Raw genomic sequence first — 16,795 nt, forward strand, 5'->3', positions numbered from 1 at the left:
CACTCAACTCGGTACCTGTGAGGCAACTGAGTAGCGTCTGCGCAAAGGTCCACTCGGCCCGAAAGCGAAGAGGACAATGAATGTAAACTTTGAGAGTATATACACTGAAACACATCACTCGGTGTATATACACTTAGAGAATCCCTCTAGATGTATGTATCCTGGATTTTAAATCCATAACCCCTCAAGGAAGGTTCCTTGATGTTGGTGAGGGGCTCTTGATTTAGGGAATTGAATCTGTGCTCCAGTTCCCCGAATTAAGCCTGAATGCCTTCCACATCCCCCCCCAGGCGCTGTATAATCCTCCGGGTTTAGCGCTTCCCCCTTGATTATAATAATAATAATTTAAATCCATAAGAAACAGGAACCCCGTGGGTAAACAAGGAACAGATAGATTTTAAGTACCTTATTACACCTGAGAGAGCTCTTATTGTTTTTGAGATGGTTCGACTCACGTTCCGGTGAAAAGGTTCGATATAAGTCGCAGCGAGGAGGTTCGACCCATGTACCAGTGAGAAAGATCGAAACATCGAATAGTTCTTTGAATTGTTCGTGGTTCTTGCATTCTGGCCCCACCACATATATAATACCCGCAGGAGAGTGGTTTCAGTCAGTCGCTGCTGTGGATTTGCTTGTATCATTACGTTACACTTTCTTACATCATGTCGCCTCTTTGTGTAATAGTGAGTAGTTTGATTTAATATTTTTTCTATTATCGTAATATTTATTTTTCTAACTAATTCTATATTAACTGGTTTTCCCTTTCTTTCACTTAGTTCGTTTTGGTTACTTTGTTATCCATGTGCGACTCTGGATATACCCAGAGATATGGATATGGATATGGCTATGGTGGTTACCCTTGGTACGGGCATAACGTTCCGGGATATGGTTATAACTCCTACGGTCAAGGATATGGGGATAATCTACATGGCTATGACTACCGCCACTATTATGGCTCTGACTACCGCCATAACTACCCTGAAGATAGACTATACGGACAACACTACAGGTACGTGTATGTAAAACTTCGAGTAGACGCCTGACCTGTGCTCTTACTTTAACCATTTCAACACCTATGAAAATTCCACTCCCTCTAAAGGAGCGCAGTTAGCAAGAAATGGCTGCTTTGTTAAATTCCTGGGATCAGTACTGGTTAGGCTCGCTACTGTTGCCTCTCGTGTATTGCTTTAAATATAATTTAACCCTTTTCCTTTCCCCTCAGGAACTACTACGGATATTAACCGAATTCCGCATCGACCCGGCTGGCTCCAGATTACTTGTTCAAAATTTGAATAAAACTAAGCTCCCTCAACTTTTAATTTAATCCAAAGTAACCTTTCATACCTTGTGGTTGTGTTTTTAAGGTTCTTGTGGTTCTTCTTTAATAGTCTTAGAAACTAACCAGTTTCCTAAGTATTTGGGAACTAAGGAATGATTCCTGCTATCATAAGTATCCTTCCCCAAGGGACTCTACATTACTTCGCACTCTATTCCTGACTGCTAAATTTCTGAAGGGCACTTATCAAGGTGACTATGCAAGGATATGGACTACCTCTTTTCGTAGGGGCAGAAAAACCCAAGGCAGTAAAGGGTAGACTTTTACCTCTGTGGGTTTAGCGCTTATTCCCGAATTTAATGAATTATTAAATTCTGGAGTAAGAACGGCTCAAACCCCTGCCACATTTACGCCATGGTTTAATTATAAAAGCTACCCCTTCCAGTGGGAAGTTGGGGCAACTTGAAGTTCTGGGAAAACTTGGTGCTAATTAAACTGGCGCAAGTTTGCAAATCTCTAATCTCCCGCTCTCGTATTTAGATAAAAAAAATATTTCAGTCCTATAGCAGTAAGACTAGTGAAGACTAGCCTTGATAGTAAAGAGAAGCAAGATTGCTCACTTAACTTTCCTAAAATAACTGAGGGGGAACGATTAATAGCACTGACTTCTCTGCAATTTTGGGGGGGGAAAGTTAAAACTGAGGGAGAGGGGAATTTACCCTTTAACCACTGGTATAGTACCAACGTTAGCTATGTAAGCTTGGTGGCGTACGGTCAGCAGGAGCATTAACTAATAGCACTTGTTCGTTGTTAAACCGTTTTATAGAAACTTTTTTACCTGATGTGAAACACTTGCCAAATATGCCGTATCTTATCACCACTGACGCCCTAAGTTCAGTGCTGCTCTCGTTGTAGTTTTAACCTTCCAGTGTAGTCCCTCCATAAACTAGTCGGGTATAAGATGTCTAAATTAACGAAAAGGCTGTTAAATTGCCAGTTTCACCACCCGAGAACATTAACTTTTGATGGAAAAAAAGTCTTCGGATTATTCTTTATTGCTTTCGAACATGCCACTATCAAAAGGATTGAGATCAGACTGAAATGTTCCAAACTTTCCCACGAATATTAATTTTAGAGCCTGTCATTTATGTACAACCTAATGCACATCTTTGCCAACCCAGATCGACACCATGCCTAACCCTTCTAGGGTAGGGTAGGTGCCTGAGCCCGAGTCTTTAGCTCATAAGACTGTCATTCCCATTTGCTCCCTTGGGGCGGGGATGGCGGACCAGAGGCCTAGCTTGTGGCTAGGCCTGGGGACAGTTGGTCCCAAAGATGAGGAGGTACTTGTGCCTCCTCCCATGGGAGAGACAGGTCTCAGACACTCCCTAAGGAGGGAGCCAAGGCCGGGCCACCACTTGGAAAAGGCCCGGGCCGGGAGAATACCGGCTAATCTTTAACTAACTAACTAACTAATTGCCAACCCATATCACGGCCCCATTTTTCTTTTCTCTCTCCTCTCCCCTCTAGTGCTCGCCACTACACTTGCTCTACCTCTTCCCAATCCTCTTTAAATTCTTAATCTCTTTTTAGCACTTCCTGCCCTGAAGTACTGTGACGCTTATGGGTTTAGCGCTTAGTCGTATGGCTAGTTAGTATGTTGATCTGGTGGAAAAAAAACCCTCTAAAGTCTTTAGGTGCAATTAACTCCACAACGGCAAACCAAAGTCCACCTGTAGAATAAAAAGCAGCTTGCATGATTTAAGTTTGGTCATAAATTAATTTTAAAACTTTCACAGCTTTATAAAATAGCTGAATTTATCGACTGGATCAACCACTACTTGAACAGTAAAAGTTTCACACTTGGCAATCCGCTGCCAGTAACTCTTCTCCCCCCTCCCTTTCCCCATGTGATAAATGGTTTAAAACAAGTTGAAGATTGACACTTTTGCAACATGGGAATCTTTATTGAAGAGACGTTTCGCCACATCAGTCACACTGAAACATCATAGGATCTAGATGCTTGTCCAACCTTCGCACGAAGACCTACTTGGCTAGTGGATGGTACCACTATGACCCCACCGCCTCCTGCTTCGCCTCGCCTGACTACACTATAAGCCACTTCTTCTGCCCCTACGCTCTTTCTAAAAGATTGATGGTCTGAACAGATTCCAGGCAGGACTGATTACCTCTAACTCCTCTCCTTGCACCTTTCTGATATGTATTGGACTGATGAAGCCATTGTGGCGAAAAGTTTCATCAATAAAGATTCCCATGTTGCAAAAGTCTCGTTTTTTTTTTTCCCCCATCGTGATTTCTAAGTTGTGCAACCTCTTTATTGTACTTGACTGCAAATAGTATTAATGCCATATTTGGAGATGTAGCAGATAGCAGTATTCTGCAAAAAGATGTAAACTTTGTTTTTTCTTGTGCTACAGACAGTCCCTGATAATCTTCACACAAGACTTCACTGGAGATATATATATATATATATATATATATATATATATATATATATATATATATATATATATATATATATATATATATATATATATATATATATATATATATATATATATATATATATATATATATATATATATATATATATATATATATATATATATATATATATATATATATATTATATATATATTATATATATATTATATATATATATTATATATATATATTATATATATATATATATATATTAATTATTATTATTATTATAATCAAAAAGAAGCGCTAAGCCACAAGGACTATACAGCGCTGCAGGGCAGGAAGGAAGTGAGGGCATCAGGTGGCAAAAGGGAGATGGATGAGCAACAGGTTACGGATAACAGCGGGGCAGTGGATGGTGAAAGGGTAAAGGGCAGCAAGAGACTGAACCAGAAAGGGCTGAGGGGAGTGCGAAAAGTATCATCAGAGTTTGTGGAGTAAATCGGTCGTTGTCAAGAAGTCAATGAGAGAGTCAGGATTAAAGGAGGGTCCATCAGCAAGAAGGGAAGGTAAAGAGAGAGTAGTAGAACGAAGACGACGTTGGAGGTAAATTCTGCGTGCTCGTTGATAGAGAGGGCAGTCTAACAGAATGTGGCTAATCGATACTGGAACTTGACACTGCTCACAGAGAGGAACAGGGTGCCTCTCCATGAGATACCCATGAGTAAGACGAGTGTGGCCAATGCGAAGGCGGGAGAGAGTGGTCTCCCAACTTCGGCACTGATGACAAGAAGACGGCCAGTAACCTATGCTCGGTTTAATAGAATGAAGTTTGTTACCGAGCAGAGTTGACCAACGTTGTTGCCAACGGGTGCGAAGGTGGGTAGCTATTGCAGCAAAATAGTCCAGAAATGGAACACCTCGATAGGAAATTGGTAGGTCATATACTGCTGACCGCGCAGCAGTGTCTGCCTGTTCATTGCCCTGTACGTCGACATGACCAGGGACCCAACAAAAAACAATATCTTTATGTTTGGTAGAGATACGGCGTAGCCAAAGTTGGATACGGAGAACTAGGGGATGAGATGTATCAAATTTTCGTATAGCCTGTAGAGCACTAAGGGAGTCTGAGACTACTACAAATGATGACACAGGCATAGATGCAATACGAATAAGTGCTGCAAGAATGGCATACAGTTCAGCAGTAAAAATGCTAGCTGAAGATAGTAAATGCCCTCGTACGACGCTGTCCGGAAACACTGCTGCGAATCCGACGCCGTCTGAAGACTTAGAGCCATCTGTGTACACAGCGGTGGCATGAGAATGGGAGTGGAAGTGATCAAGAAAAAGAGAGCGGGAAGCCACCGTAGGCAGTTGAGCTTTCGAGCAAGGGAGTGAGAAAGAACAGACCCGAACAGCTGGAACTTCCCAGGGGGGCAGGGAAAAGTGAGATGCTACATGAACATATAAAGGTGGTAACTGAAGGGAAGACAAGAGTGAATGTAGGCGAAGAGAAAAGGGACGGAGCAAACAGGGGCGGCGAACGAATAAAGAATGTCTACTAATATCGGTGACCATTCTATAAATGGAAGGATTGTGTAGATCGTGAGAGCGTACATAGTAACGAAGGCAATGGGCATCACGGCGATCAGACAAGGATGGAACATTTGCTTCTGTATAGAGGCTCTCAACAGGGGAAGAGCGAAAAGCACCAAGGCACAAACGTAAGCCTTGGTGATGGATAGAGTTAAGGCTAGAGAGAGTAGCAGGAGAGGCCGCGGAATAAATCTGGTCACCATAATCGAGTTTCGATAAAACGAGGGCTGAATGTAGGCGAAGCAGAGTTCGACGATCAGCTCCCCAGGAAAGATGAGCAAGGGTTTTAAGAAGGTTTAGCCGGCTGTGACAAGTTGCCTTCAGAGAGGTAATGTGAGGTTTCCAGGTTAACCGACGGTCAAAGAGAAGGCCTAGAAACCTGACTGTATCACGTTCGGGGATACGGGAGCCATAGAGATACAAAGGATGATCGGAGATAACAGAGCGTCTAGTGAAAGTAATTTGGTGAGTTTTGGTACTTGAAAATTTAAACCCATGTGTGGTGGCCCAAGTGGAAACACGGTCGACCGCATGCTGGAGAGAAACTGCAATAAGGTGACAGTCAGCGCCTGCACAAGCAATAGCGAAGTCATCAACATAGAGTGATGACCAAATATTGGGTGGAAGAACAGAGGCCAAATCATTTATAGCAAGGAGAAAAAGTGTTGTGCTTAGAACACATCCCTGAGGGACACCTTCAGCTTGGACGAAGTCCGGGGAAAGAACATTATTGACTCGAACACGGAAATGTCTGTCAGTTAAAAAGTTCTTAAGGAAGGATGGTAGATTGCCTCGGAGGCCTAAGGAATGGGCCTGGGCCAAAATATTATACCTCCAAGTTGTGTCATATGCCTTCTCAAGGTCAAAAAATATGGCAATAACTGAGTGATTATTCGCAAAGGCATTACGAACATACGTATCCAAGCGTAGTAAGGGGTCTATGGTAGAACGACCCTTACGAAAGCCATATTGACTAGCGGAGAGACTGTTGTGAGTCTCTAAATACCACATTAAACGTCGATTTACGAGGCGTTCCATCACTTTGCAAACTGCACTTGTAAGAGCGATGGGGCGATAGTGGGAGGCATCATGTCCTGTAGTACCCGGTTTGCGGAAAGGGAGAACAATGGCAGATTTCCACAGCTGGGGAAGAACTCCTTGTGCCCAAATAAGATTGAAGAGGTGTAAGAGGACTACAAGGGCTGACCGATGTAAATGTTGTAACATACGAATATGAATGTCATCAGGCCCAGCTGCCGATGATCGGCAAGCTGAGAGCGTTGCCTCCAGTTCTTGAAGTGTAAAAGGCACATTATACTGTTCTTCTCCGAGAGAAGAAAAGTCCAAGGGTACTAACTCTCTGGCAGACTTTGAGGAAAGAAACGAGGGGCATAGATGGAGCCCTCGGGAAATACGGACCAGATGTGTGCCAAGTTCAATGGCAACGTCGAGAGGGTTTGCTATATCAACACCAGTGACCCGTAGAACAGGAGCCGGGTCAGGAGAGTATTTACCACTCAATTTCCTCACTTTTTTCCAGACTGCACTCATAGAAGAAGCAGAGGTGATGGTGGAAACATAGTCTCGCCAACAAGTGCGTTTAGCTTCACGGATGACACGGCGAGCGATCGCACGCTTCTGCTTAAAATCAACAAGTCTCTCAGCGGTTCTATTGTACCGGTACCTGCCCCATGCAGCACGTTTCAAACGTACTGCACGAGCACAAGCAGGAGACCACCAAGGCACGCACTTCTGAGAATGCCTGCCTGAGGTTTGGGGTATAGAATGAGAAGCTGCGGTATAAACTGATGTCGAGAAGATGTGTAGGAGCTCATCAATGGAGGATGAAGAAGGAACCTCACTAAAAGCAGTGAGGTGTGAGTAAAGATCCCAATTTGCCCGATCAAATTGCCAGCGAGGGCTACGGGAAGGTGGTGAATAGGAAGGAGAAGTAAGAATGATCGGAAAATGATCGCTGTCATGTAAGTCTGGTAGAACAGACCAGGTGAAGTCTAGTGCAGTGGAGGAAGAGCAGACTGATAGATCGATGCAAGAGAGAGTATGAGTACGAGGATCAAAATGGGTGGGAGTACCCGTATTTAAAACATGGAGGGGGTGAGAGGCAAGAAAAGCCTCCAACTGAATGCCACGTGAGTCACAATGAGACCCCCCCCAGAGGAAATGGTGGGCATTAAAATCACCAAGTAACAGAAGTGGTGGTGGTAAGGATGAAACAAGAAAGGCAAAGTCTGGGATAGAAAATGCTCGAGAAGGAGAGAGATATAAAGAACATATTGTAAACCACTTATTCAAGTGGATACGGGCTGCAGTGTAATGCAGCGAGGTATGGACAAATAGTTGACAGTACGGAATATCATTGCGTAGAAGAAGGGCACTTTCATTAAAGGTCCCATCTGAGAAAGGATCCGAAGAATACAATAAATTATAGCCTGAGATAGGTTGGAAAACAGCCGAGTGTAATTTTGGTTCTTGTAAGCAAGCACCAACAGGGGAAAACCTGGAAAGCAACATCTGAAGCTCACCCCGATTACCCCTGAGGCCGCGGATATTCCACTGTAAATAGGCCATGATTGGCGATGAAGAAAATATCAGGAATCTGTAGGTAAAGGCACCTACGGACTAGAGGGGTTAGAAAAGTCAACGTGTGGTGGCATTGGAAGATGTTCAAGTAGCGAAGGAACGGAGCGTTGCGAAGAATGGGGTTGTGAAGATGGAGGAGAGGGAAGAGAAGGAACAGGAAGTGAATCAGTGTCCATTGAAGGTTTAGTCTCTGCAATATATTCTGAAATGGCTTCAAGTGTTTCTGAATTCAAAGATGTATGGGAAACCATATTGGAGATAGGAGGAGGAGGGTGAGTAAAGAGTGGGACAGTAATGGACTGTACCAAAGTAGAGGGGGAGGGAAAAGTGTAAGGGACTGGAGATGAAGTGTGGGGGGGGACAGAAGAGGTAGAAACCTGGGAGGTGACAGAAGAGGGAGAAACTTGGGAGGGGACGGGGGTGGAAGGCATAGTACGAGGAGGAGGGTGAATCTCCACACTTGTAATAGAGCCAGAGAGAGGGGAAGAACTAGGTACAGAGACTGGAAAGGTAACGTGTGGAGGTGGAAGAAGGGAAGGAAGGGGCAAAGAAGATTTGAGCAATGTGGATTTTTTGGACTTCTGAGTAGAGGGGCGATTGGTATTAGGTGTCGTACGAGGTCTTGTCGATACTGGGGCTTGTGAGGAAGGACGCGAAGATGTGAGAACAGACTGAGTTGTAGTCGGGACGTCAGAGCCAAGGACAGCAAAAGGATTAGATGCCGTAGTGGCTATGGGAGGGGTAACAACAGAGGAGGCTGCAGAAGATGGGACCCCAGAAGTGGGGGGACGTTTGGAAACACGAGAATAAGAAACACGGGGTAGTCTCCCTTGGAGGCGGAGATGAGTAACTGCCATAGCATAAGGGAGACCTTCTGCCTCTTTGAGGCAACGGATTTCACGTTCATTTAAGTAGACCTGGCAACGGCGGGAGTACGAAGGGTGAGCTTCATTACAATTAAGGCAAGATGGAGGTTGACTGCAAGATGTATTAGAATGGTTGTCGGCACCACAGACTGGGCATTCGGCCATAGATCTGCAATATTTCGCTGGGTGACCAAAACGCCAGCAATTTCTACATTGTTGCGGTGTAGGTATCACCTTTCGAACTTGTAACCGATGTCCCGCGACATATACAGAGGACGGGAGTTCTCGGCTGTCAAAAGTTAAACGAGCCACATTGCAAGGGTAACGTCTCCGCCCCCGGGCAGGAAGGACATAAGTGTCTACTTTGAGGATTGGGAGATCCTGGAGTTCCAGCTGTTCAAAAATGTCATTGCCACATGACTGGAAATTCTGTTGGACTATGGTATGGGGCAGAATGACAGTACCACTACAAGAATTGAGAGAAAGATGTTTTTCAATAGTGATAGGAGTAGTATCGATATTCGAAAGGAGAGAAAGATCATGAGCTTGGGTAGCATTCTGGACAGTGACGATGCGTGTACCGCTCTTGAGAGCGTGAAATGAAATATCTCTGCCAACATGACGCAGGAGCGCTTTGGCAATACTATGGTCAGAAAGGTAGGCAGAAGAAGAAGTTGGTCTTAAAGTAAAGAATTTAGTCCATTGTGTGGTCCGAAACTGAGCGTGGAGAGGGAGTGCTTGACGTGTCGGTCGTTTCCGAGTAGAATGGGAAGGTAACGACGGAGCATCATCAGGAGATTGACGTTGGCGTTTAGGAGTAGGACCGGAGTTGGTCCGGCAGGAAATGGGTGGGCGATTCGAAAATTGCCGTACCGTAGAGGGAGAAGCCGGAAGCATAGTCAAAGGAGAGCGGAGTTCAGACAAATCGAAGGAGTCAGTCGAAGCCCCGGTACCTGAAGCGGGTGAGGAAACAGCACCAGCAAGAGGTACAGGGGCATCAGGAGTGTCCGAAGAGTGGTCTAAACACAAGGCAGGGTCAGAATGGGGTGCGGTATCAAGAAGGGGCCCGGGGGTAGTGGTTTCATGGACTAGGGCTGCCATGGTTAGGTTACTCCTTTGCTTTTTGTTTTTAAGAAAAAAAAAGAAAGAAGAAAAGAAAATAAAAATAAAAAAAAGAATAAAAAAAGGGGGGAGCGGGGAGGAATAGTTCCCAGGAGGAATGAAAGGGCCGGAAATCCCCCTCCGCGCCCAAGAGGACTCGACACCGCTAGTAGCGCAGATGCAGCATGGAACCCGTGCCATACCCTACCCTTCATGCCAGTAAACCAGCAATCTGGGATAGCAACCTCACATCTGCCGAGCTACCTCGGTGGACAAAAGAGAGGGCGGCCGGATATCCGCCACAAAGCATACCTCCTTCAGCCACCACCCCCGGAATCCGAAAGGTGGCTTCCAGAGATACACCCGTCGCCCAAAAGACACCCAAAGCCACTCCGGGATACCGGAGAGGGATCGGGACATCCCTAGGCAATCCAGATTCCACGGCAAACTACGCCACCGCCAAGAAACCTCAACGGAATGGGATGGACCCCGGTGTCCTTTCCCCTACCTAGGAACTAGCGCGCCTGTGGGAGAAATCACGAAGGCTAAAAAGAGGAAGGGCAAAAGGGAGGGGTGAGGAGGAGGAGGAGGAATGGAAAAAGGGGAGGATGGGGAGGATGGGATAGGGGAGGGGAGAATGGGGGGTAATTAGGTTCGGTCTGAGGAAGAAGACCGACAGGGCTAATTCCTCAGACCAAGAGCCTCTTCACCACGCCAAGGAGCCCCCCTTGAAGAGGTAGAGATAAAAATAATCAAGAAAACAAGGATGACCTCTTGGATAGTCTACCAAAAATATATAAAACATGGGAGAAAGAGTGTATCAAAAAATGCAGAATGTCCATACCACAACAGATGACTCGAAACTACCTAGTCACCCACATGGTGCTAAGCCAGACCCATCCCCCAGTCATAGCACTAATACCCACAGTGCTGGTGCTGGCCCAGGCTTCCCCAGGCATAGCACCAATACCCTCAGTGCCGGTGCTGGCTCGACCCAGCCCCACCCCCCAGCCCCAGTGCTGACCCAGACCCAGCCCCCAGCCTTACTGCCAGCCCAGACTCTCCTAGGGACACTACCCAAACCACCACAAAAACAGTAAATATACAACCATCATCGCACAAGACCGTGGCCCACAGTACAGATGTTGGAGAGGAGTCTCCTCCTTCCTCTACTGGGGAAAGTAGATGGAATCCAGGACGGGGTGGCCCTGGCTTGGATACTGAGGATTACAGTGCAGTCCCAGAACCTGCAGAAATTGACAACACATCTCCCAACAATTCTCAACCAAAGGTGAATTTGTGCAAATATTATGCTTGGGGCATCTGTAAGCATGGAAAAACAGGGGAAAAAAATGGGACATGCAACTTTGACCATCCCAAAAAATGTAGCGACCTCCTGTCTAAAGGAGTGTGTCGTTCTTCCTGTACTTTCTTTCACCCAAAAATGTGCCACTCCTCGGTCCTCCAGAAGCAGTGTTACAACATCGAGTGCCCTGCATACCATCTAAAAGGGACCAGGAGGCACAGACCCCACAAGACAAACAATAGTAGCTACGACAACCCAACTCAGGTGATTTTTTAGTGGCAGGAAACGAAAAAAGAAAATGGAAGGAAATAACAAAAATAGTCCACCTTGGAGCCTTGTTGGACTGGAGGCGCAGCCAGTGGCCACCCATGGCCCTCCAGAATTATTACAACTACTGATGCCAATAACAAAATCCCCCCAACAAACACAGAATACAACCTCGTTCATATTTGCTAATATACAGGGCCTTAAGCCATCCACCAACAACAAAATACCTTTTATCAGTGGACTTCTAGTGGAGTCTAATGCAATGTTTGCAGCCTTCACAGAGACTCACACAAAAGATCACTTTGACAGTGAAATATGGATAAGTGGTTACAACCTTTTTAGATGCGACAGAAAAAACAGGCAACAAGGGGGGGTTGGCCTGTATGTCAGAGTCCCTTATCTGCACAGAGTTGCTGAACACCACAAATGAGGTAGTTGAAGTTCTATCAATAAAGATCGAGAACCAAAACCTAGTCATTGTGGTTGTATACAAGCCACCAGATGCAACCTCCCAACAGTTCAAGGAACAGCTATTGAAAATCGATTACTGTTTGGAAAACCTTCCAGCTCCATCCCCAAACATCTTACTGCTTGGTGATTTCAACCTAAGGCATACAAAATGGAAGAATGTAGCAAATAATGTTATAACTGAAACAATCCCCGGAGGTAGCCCAGATGAAAGGTCACACACACATGAGCTACTAAGTCTCTGCAAAAAACACACCTTAAGCCAGCAGATAGTGGAGCCAACAAGACTAGAAAACACACTTGACCTTATCTTCACAAATAATGAGGACCTGATAAGAGACATAAGAATATCAAAAACAACTAATTCCGATCACAATCTAATCGAAGTCCAGACGTACATGCATAGGGGTCCTGAACAACAGAATGCATGTACCTGTGAAGGTGTCTTCACAAAATACAATTTCAACAACAAGAACATCAACTGGGACCAGGTAAACCATGTCCTAAACGAAACATGTTGGGAAGATGTCTTAAATGACATGGACCCAAACCAGTGCCTTGAAAGGATCAACTTCCTGGTAGCCGAAGCATGTTCTAGGCATATTCCCCTAAGAAAGAAGAAGAGCAGGAGTAAACTGGAGAGAAAAAGACGCTCCCTCTACAGAAGACGACGAAGAGTCACTGAGCTCCTCAGGAGTGCTAGAATATCTGATACACGAAGGGAGGCGCTGACCAGGGAAGTGGAAACTATCGAACTTAAGCTAAATGACTCTTACAGGAACCAGGAGAGGCAGGAGGAGCTTAAAGCTATTAGTGAAATTGAAAGAAATTCAAAATATTTCTTTTCATATGCCAAACACAAGGCAAGTACCACATCTAGTATCGGGCCCTTACTCAGACAGGATGGGACTTACACAGACGACAACAAGGAAATGAGTGAAATATTGAAATCCCAGTACGACTCTGTGTTTAGTGAACCACTAATCGGTCTGAGGATCGACGACCCAAATGATTTCTTCATGAATGAGCCTCAAAACTCCATAAATGTATGCCAGATTTCCGACATTACCCTAACTCCGATAGATTTCGAAAAACCCATTGACAACATGCCTATGCACTCAGCCCCGGGCCCAGACTCGTGGAACTCTGTTTTCATTAAGAACTGCAAGAAACCCCTCTCGCGTGCCCTAAGTACACTATGGAGGAGGAGCTTGGACATGGGTGAAATTCCACAGTCACTTAAAACAACGGATATAGCCCCACTCCATAAAGGTGGCAGCAAAGCATTAGCTAAGAACTATAGACCAATAGCTCTGACATCCCACATCATAAAAATCTTTGAAAGAGTGCTAAGAAGCAGGATTGCAAATCACCTGGATTCCCAAAATCTGCACAATCCAGGGCAACATGGGTTCAGGGCAGGTCGCTCCTGCCTCTCACAACTACTGGATCACTATGACATGGCCTTGGATGCACTGGAAGAAAATCAGAATGCAGATGTAATATACACAGACTTTGCAAAAGCATTTGACAAATGCGATCATGGCGTAATAGCCCATAAAATACGTGCTAAAAGAATAACTGGGAAAGTGGGGAGATGGATCTTCAACTTCCTAACAAATCGAACACAAAGAGTAGTGGTCAACAGAGTTAAATCGGAGGCTGCCATAGTGAAGAGCTCTGTTCCACAAGGCACAGTACTCACCCCCATCTTATTTCTTATCCTCATATCAGACATAAACAGAGATATACACCACAGCACCGTATCATCCTTTGCGGATGATACTAGGATCTGCATGAGGCTGTCATCTGCTGAGGACGCGGTTAACCTCCAAGAAGATATAAACAAAGTTTTCCAGTGGGCAACGGTAAACAATATGATGTTCAATGAGGACAAATTCCAACTACTCCGTTATGGAAAACTGGAGGAGATAATAACTAGAACAGAGTATACTACTGACTCCGGCCATACAATAGAGCGGAAAAATAATGTAAGGGACCTGGGAGTAGTAATGTCTGAGGATCTCACTTTCAAGGATCACAACAGTGCCACGATCGCACGTGCAAAGAAAATGATAGGATGGATAATGAGAACTTTCAAAACGAGAGATGCCAAGCCCATGATGATCCTTTTCAGATCACTTGTTCTCTCTAGGCTGGAATACTGCTGTACATTAACATCTCCATACAAAGCAGGTGAAATTGCAGATCTAGAGAGTGTACAGAGATCCTTCACTGCACGTATAAGTTCTGTCAAGCACCTTAACTACTGGGAACGCTTGGAAGCACTTGACTTGTACTCGTTGGAACGCAGGAGGGAGAGATATATCATAATCTACACTTGGAAAATCTTGGAAGGAATGGTCCCAAATCTGCACACAGAAATCACTCCCTACGAAAGTAAAAGACTGGGCAGGCGATGCAAAATGCCGCCAATAAAAAGTAGGGGCGCCATTGGTACACTAAGAGAAAACACCATAAGTGTCCGGGGCCCAAAACTGTTCAACAGCCTCCCATCAAGCATTAGGGGAATTGCCAATAAACCCCTGGCTGCCTTCAAGAGAGAGCTGGACAGATACCTAAAGTCAGTGCCGGATCAGCCGGACTGTGGCTCGTACGTCGGACTGCGTGCGGCCAGCAGTAACAGCCTAGTTGATCAGGCCCTGATCCATCGGGAGGCCTGGTCATGGACCGGGCCGCGGGGGCGTTGATCCCCGGAATAACCTCCAGGTAACCCTACCCTACCATCCCCCTACTCCCCTTATGGGGTAGGAGGGTTTCTAAAATGTCAAGTATGATATAAAATGTCATCCTTAAGGTTTTTCTAATAGTTTATAACAAGTCATGTGGTTTCTAAAGTTTCTAGTTAGATACTATAGACATGGATAGTTATTCCATGACTTCCAAATGAAAGAAATAGAATGTGCTGTCAGTTTAAATGTCCTGCTGTGAAGTACTCTTAATGTTCTACCGATGTACTCAGAAGTATCTCTTCCTAAATTTTGTCTATTTGTCGGTTAATATGCCATACATAGGGATCTATGCCTATCGGATAATATTTCCAAGATCTAAATTCTACTAACACCCTTTAACCTCGGTTGCCTCTCAGGTGCCGAGGTGAGTTTGTATGCTCCGCACCTGGCCCTCTGGTGGCGAAAATCGACATTACCTACAAGATGGAGGGAAGCCGGCGACGGGTTAAGTCTGTGGAGCTTTTACAAGGATCTTTGTTGGCTTCTAATGTCGACGTCGTCCTACTTCAAAGCCTGCGGGATACATATAAGATCTCCAATGATGACATCTATGGTGTTTGTGAACGGTGCTTCCCGAGTTTTCTTAAAGTTTAAGACTCCTACGGTGTATGAGGTTGTTCAACGATATCAAGATCTACGTTGCCAGGTGAACCCAGCTGTGGGAGTGTCTCCGGGACGTGTCCCGCACTTACACGTGGGTCAAGCTTCGAAATGTCCCTTTCGAAGCTGGAGTATGCAGTCCGTCAGGCCTTCACTAAATTTGGGACGATCCATCTGGCTACTGCAGGGGTATGGAGCCATGGCCCCGCTTGACGGTAAACCTGATGGGTCATTTTCTTTGTAAATGTCCCTCAAAAATGCCCATCACGTCTTCTGTTGTCCTCTGAGTCTACCGTACTCAGGTATGTGTTACCCGGGGCAAAGGAAGACTTATCGGTTATGTGATGCATATGGACACCTGGCATATCAATGTGATCGTCAGTGTTCTCGACAACGTGAGCAACGTGTGCCGTCAGACGCTCCTACACAGGCCCCGAGTCCATGGCAGGGGCGGGTGCCCGCCCGACACCAACGTGTCTTCCCTCGATGTACCTGTCTACACCTGATTCGCCGTGTGCAACATTGCCATGTATAGAGAAGAGCGTTGCTGATGACGGTGTCGCGGCGACGTCAATTGATGTTCCATCTCGTGAGGTCGAGCTAGGCGTCCCTCTCTTTTCCGGAATTATATGGTGCAGTGGAGTGGTGTCCGGCGCCGCCATCCACCCCAGTGGCGTCCGATAATAGCATTGGTAGTCCACCGTCAACGATTGCGACTCCCGACGAACCCACTGATTACTAGCGTGGACGTCCATGCACACGTGACCGCGCCTGCCCGCACCGTTCTCGACGGGAACTCCCGTAAGCGGGCGGCAGGGAATTCAAGTAATGAACTGACACCAAGACAACGACCTGGAAAAGTCGTGGGCTGCAATTGCGGCTAATAGCTTTGAAGATGATGCCAGTGTGATGAGTCTCCCGCCTGGCGATGTTAGTGGCACTGACGGTGACGTAGCTCAGTGTCTAAATGTGTTAAGAGTGTGAGAGATGAAAGCCAGCAATATTCCAGTGTTTAACTATAAATGTCAATGGTTTACGGGAGGTGCATAAGAAAGATGATTTTGAGCAGTGTTTGTCGTTTTAAACCTGAAGTTTTCTTCAAGAACAATTTTCGGGATGTGGGTGAATTGAGAATGCGAGGTTATGTTGTGTACGGTGTGAATAGTCCGCGGTGAATAGTCCGCGGTTAAAGGGTGGTTTGGCAGTGTTGATACGAGAGAACAGTCCTTTTCGGTTACATCATTGGGAAGTTGGGTATGACTCGTTTGGTGCGCGTTGATGAGTGGTGGGGTACGATGAGTCGGATTCATTAGCGTATATGGGCCTGCGGCTGGGGATGCGGTTACGAAAAATCAGTTTTTTCAGAAGACGCTTGTGTATCATTTCCGGTCGCTTCCTGCAGTATCCGTCGTGGGAGGTGACTGGAATTGCGTTACACGACGTCGGGATGTGGAACCGCGGGGTAGTGGGTTCTGTTCTCAACTTTTGGGCGATATTTTGCAAGGGGTCGCGTTGC

At 45.6% G+C, this 16,795-nt stretch overlaps 1 protein-coding gene across 1 annotated transcript; it reads left to right on the plus strand.

Annotated features, from left to right (window-relative positions):
* Nucleotides 1-524: 524 nt before the first annotated feature.
* Nucleotides 525-1,312, plus strand: LOC128703463 (keratin-associated protein 21-1-like). The gene is made up of 3 exons (XM_053798126.1): nucleotides 525-683; nucleotides 777-1,009; nucleotides 1,223-1,312. The coding sequence occupies exons 1-3, from the start codon at nucleotides 663-665 to the stop codon at nucleotides 1,239-1,241; spliced, it is 273 nt and encodes a 90-aa protein (XP_053654101.1). The 5' UTR covers nucleotides 525-662; the 3' UTR covers nucleotides 1,242-1,312.
* The last annotated feature ends 15,483 nt before the right edge of the window (nucleotides 1,313-16,795 follow it).

The sequence above is a fragment of the Cherax quadricarinatus genome, unplaced genomic scaffold (genome assembly GCF_038502225.1).
Source record: "Cherax quadricarinatus isolate ZL_2023a unplaced genomic scaffold, ASM3850222v1 Contig1725, whole genome shotgun sequence".
Lineage (NCBI taxonomy): Eukaryota > Metazoa > Arthropoda > Malacostraca > Decapoda > Parastacidae > Cherax > Cherax quadricarinatus.

Bases quoted from the DNA above. Each gene is read 5' to 3' on its own strand.
- LOC128703463 (XM_053798126.1), top strand. From the start codon at position 663: ATGTCGCCTCTTTGTGTAATA. The intron at 684-776 runs GTGAGTAGTTTG...TCTTTCACTTAG, and splicing joins TGTCGCCTCTTTGTGTAATA to TTCGTTTTGGTTACTTTGTT.